Raw genomic sequence first — 4650 nt, 5'->3', positions numbered from 1 at the left:
TTTTCTTTTTCTTCTTCTCCTTTTTTTCTTGTCCTTTTTCTTTTCTTCTTTTTTTTCTTCTCCTTTTTCTTTTTCTTCTTCTCCTTTTTCTTTTCTTTTCTTCTTTTTCTTTTTTCTTTTTCTTCTTTTTCTTCTTCTTTTTCTTCTCTTTTTCTTTTTGTGATGATCATACTGACATCACACCATCTTTCACCACAGTTTCAGTGTTTCTGTCACAGACATAATAAAACTAAAAGTATTTACTTTGAACTCAACACTTCCTGTTTCTGTTTCAAAATAAAAGTCCCCAGACAGCATTTCTGTGGACAATCCCTTCATTTGTTAGCATGAGGCTTTTATTGTGAAATATTTGCAGGACCATGTTGTTAATGATGCAGCGGCTGCAGCATTACATAAACTTGTACTGTTCCGACTTTTAGTTGTGAAAATCCTTCAGTTACAGCAGCAGGCGGCACCACCTGTGTGAACACTGCACGCGTCTGGAGTTGTTTTAGCGTTTTAGTGTAGACGGAGATATTTTGTAAAATGAACACGTGTGGACAGAATTCTTTTTTAAAACAGAGGGGAAAAAAATATCAGTTTATAAAAACATCTGGATCCGTACAGACGGGAGCTGAGAGTTTGTTTTCATTTAAAAAGTTTTAAATTGTTCTGCTGACAAAGCCTCCTCTGTTTTCCTTTGCCGCCTCCTCCTCCTCCTCCTCCTCCTCCTCCAGTACTGACTCACCTGTGTGCAGCAGGTATGATTTACATCTGATATGCTCTTGTTCTCAGGTGCCAGTCTGTTCTGGGGGGATCCTGTCCAGTTCCCCCTCCCCCATCAGGAGGGACAGGCTCCTCTCCCCTCCTCCCCCACGCCTCCACACTCGTCCTCTCTCAGCCCCTCCTCCTGCAAACCCCCATCACACACTGACCTGTCCGTCATTGGGCCAGTGGATGGAGCTGAGGATGGTGACATCACAGGTCAGGGGGCTGCCTGCTCCCCCTCTGGTCAGCACAGGTGAGACTCTGCTAACGTCAGGTAGCATCCCAAGGCCTATTTCAGTATGTCAGTCAGGTTGTCCCCACCTGTCTGAAACCACTGACTGGATAAAGGTGTCAGTTAAAGACTTGTGACTTGTTGTTAAAGACTTGTGACTTGAGACTGTGAGTTGAATTTGGACCTGTGGTGTGTTTCAGTTTCAGCCGTCTGCAAAGTCCAGTCCTGGGAGAGAGTGTCAGCTTGTACGGAGCTGCAGACGACCAGCAGAGCTTCTTCCACAGCCTAAAGGTAACATCCTTGACAAACAAACAACAATAACAAACGACAACAAAATTAACAAATGACAGCAACAATCAACAAGAACAAAAATAAGAACAACAAAAAAATCAACAACAAAAGTTGAATAAAAACAATAACAGAAAAAAGAACAATATCACATGATAAAAAGAAACATGGGGTCTGTGACATCATCACATGATAAAAAGAAACATGGGGTCTGTGACATCATCACATGATANACATGAAAAAAAGAAACATGGAGTCTGTGACATCATCACATGAAAAAAAGAAACATGGAGTCTGTGACATCATCACATGATAAAAAGAAACATGGGGTCTGTGACATCATCACATGAAAAAAAGAAACATGGAATCTGTGACATCATCACATGATAAAAACCAACAATACTAAACAAACAATAAACAATAATAAGTGTTAAATACTCAGGAAGTTCTTCTCTGTCTCTCCTCAGAATCAGCTGACCAGTCGTCTCNCATGAAAAAAAGAAACATGGAGTCTGTGACATCATCACATGATAAAAACCAACAATACTAAACAAACAATAAACAATAAGTGTTAAATACTCAGGAAGTTCTTCTCTGTCTCTCCTCAGAATCAGCTGACCAGTCGTCTCCAGGAGTCAGATGGTAAACAGGAAGTGGAGCAGGAGGAGTCCAGGAGGAGGAGCCTGTCTGCGGTTTCTGACCACTCCCAGTCCTCCCAGTGTTCCCAGTTCTCTCAGTCCAGGAGCAAACAGAGCTGTGGTAGAGACCTGGTGGTCAGTGCCACCGTGAGGCAGCTGCAGCAGCTCGGAGTCGACGTAGACCGAGAGGATCTGACGGCGTCAGACAGACGAGTGCAGCAGACTGTGGAGAGCAGCAGGTACTGACCTCACCTGGACACACCTCAGGGCTCCTTCATGCTTCTGCTCAGGTCTCAGGCTGAGGGCGACACAGGTGACCCTCACTCACTCACTGTCTGTGTCGCTCTGCAGTTACACCTCCCCCACAGCAGGTGTCAGTGGAGTCTCTCTGACACTGTGTGAAGCTCACTGAGGTCTGACTGATTCAGCCGACAGTTTTAATTTATTCATAAAACACATTAATGTCAGTTTTTAGTTAAAAATTAAATAATGATTTTTTTTTTTAAGAATCTCACTGATTTATTTTAATGATCAGATCTCGACACTTTTTACAGTGTGTGAATCTTCCTGACGGCTCAGATCAGCTGATGTCACATGACCCCTGTGCGTCTGTGTGTTTACAGCACTCTGGCGAGCATCAACCCGGCGGCCGTTCTGTCTCGACTGAGCGTGAGTGAGCCGACAGCGAGCTCGCTGTTCCCAGGAGGCAGCGTGGATCTGAGTCTAGAGGCCAACGCCATCGCCCTGCGCTACCTGAGTGACTCTCAGCTCAGCAGACTGTCTCTGGGAGGCCACACCCCCTGCACAGGCCCCGCCTCCTCCAACAACTCCCTGCTGTCGCCCAGCAACATGTCTCTGGCCACCAGGAAGTACATGAGGAGGTATGGCCTGATAGAGGAGGAAGAGGAGGAGGAGGAGGTCGATGCTCAGAAGGTGTTGGTTCGCCAGCCGCTGACCGAAGCTCTGAATGTGAAGCTCCTCCCACAGAGTCAGCTGATCCGGGACCTGAGGCCCAAAATGCAGCTGTTAGCTGGCGGCACCAAACCGACCGCAGCCGACAAGGAGAACTGTTCCAGCAGGCGGCCATCTTTAGTGAGTGCGGGCAGCCTTGAGACGGAAGGATCAGTTGGAAACATCCTGGACCTGAGCCGCCTTAGACAGCTGCCCAAACTCTTCTGACTCTCTCGTATTTAAAATGGAGTCTGGTCTGAGCTGCGGCGCCCAGTGCGGAGACCGATTAGACTTTAAACAGCCACCAAATACTTTACACTGAAATTTAAACTTTTACTTTGGAAACTATCTGAATTCATGTTGATATAAAATCTGAAATTTCCTGATTTGCAGTTTTAAAAGTTGATTTTTATTTTATTTTTTTCTCAATTTTCACAAATTCAGATGCAAAATTTCAAGTTTCAGGATAAAAAACAAAAAAGATTCACATTGGTCAAAACGTGTAACAGGAACACCTGGGCTCCGTGTGACAGGACAGGTTTTGTCATGCTTGTTTCTGGATCTGAATACGACCAATCAGATTACAGCAATATCAGTCTTTTTAAATTCTTTAACTTCTTAAACTAAAACAAATCTGTGAACGTTGTGGAAGAAGATGATTCAAATTGAGCTTTTTAAAATCAAAAAATATAAAAATCTAAATTCAGTTTTCAAAGACAAAGTTTTAAATATTTTCAGTATCAAACATTCAGTGACTGTTTGAATTTAAATCCTTGTGTCTCTGATCAGCTCCCGTACAAGCTCTGAGCTGGTCTGACTTGTGTCCTGCTTCGTGGTGGAACTGGTTTTACTGGAAGCCCTCCATCTTCAGTCAGCTGTGAGAACTGGTGTGAAACACTCTGTGTCCGACCGGCTGCAGCGTCTCAAAGCTGATCTTATGAAACGTGCTAACGTCCTGGTTTTTATGGACTTACTGGTTTTACTGGAAATCTGCCACCTTGTGTCTGTTTTGACTCTTTTTATCGGAAGTTTGTGTGTTTGAGCTTTTTGTCGTCACTTCCTGTTTTAATGTGAAAAGTCTTTTGCACAGATTGTTTTTTTAATATTTATGATTTCACAAATAAAACTCGTCACACTTTTAACACCTGAACATGTTTCTATGTGACGACGTCAGAGCCGCACACACGCCTCGTTTTTGTGTGTCCTCAAGTCAGTTGTCGATGTGCAGCAGGCGTGATCAGAAGCGGTGCGAGCAAATGTGGGACATCTGAGCTTTGGTTTCCCAGGCTGATGAAGATGCTGCTGATGAAGATGCTGCCCGTCAAAGGAAAAGTTTAATATTTCCTGAAATGCTGAACATTAAAGGGGCAGTTCACATGTTCACACGTTCACATGTTGTGCTGTGTGAGGCACTGATCCACAGTCAGTGTGTTTCCTACAGCAGACGTCAGTCAGCAGTTTGGAGTCTGACATGGAGGATGAAGGACGTCCTGCTGTGGGCGGAGTCAGAAACTAAATGTGTTTTAGACTCCTTAAAAATCATCCTCAGTTTAAGTGTACGTTATATTGAGAATATTTTCACTGCTTCATCTTAATGTCACACTGATGATAGACGGGACAATGAAGCTGTTTTCTCTCTCGTCACAGCCAGACTCCACTGAGAAAACCAGTGATTTAACACCAGTGAACACAGGAGGAGAAAACCAGTGATTTAACACCAGTGAACACAGGAGCTGCTGGTCGACTGCTGCCTCCATCAGTCTGTCTCTCAGATTAACTCATATCACAGCGGTG

General features: G+C 44.1%; 1 protein-coding gene across 1 annotated transcript in view; it reads left to right on the top strand.

Moving 5' to 3' along the window:
* Positions 1-4504, top strand: part of stil (STIL centriolar assembly protein) — a 15594-nt gene extending 11090 nt beyond the window's left edge. Inside the window, 4 exon segments of the mRNA XM_050055613.1 lie at positions 775-1000; positions 1180-1270; positions 1876-2144; positions 2529-4504. Of these exon segments, the coding sequence (XP_049911570.1) occupies positions 775-1000; positions 1180-1270; positions 1876-2144; positions 2529-3084 (1142 nt within the window). The 3' untranslated portion in view covers positions 3085-4504.
* Positions 4505-4650: the final 146 nt, after the last annotated feature.

This window comes from Epinephelus moara, chromosome 10 (genome assembly GCF_006386435.1).
Source record: "Epinephelus moara isolate mb chromosome 10, YSFRI_EMoa_1.0, whole genome shotgun sequence".
Classification (NCBI taxonomy): domain Eukaryota; kingdom Metazoa; phylum Chordata; class Actinopteri; order Perciformes; family Serranidae; genus Epinephelus; species Epinephelus moara.
The sequence above is the reverse complement of the archived record's forward strand: the minus strand, read 5'-3'. Positions and strand labels throughout refer to the sequence as shown.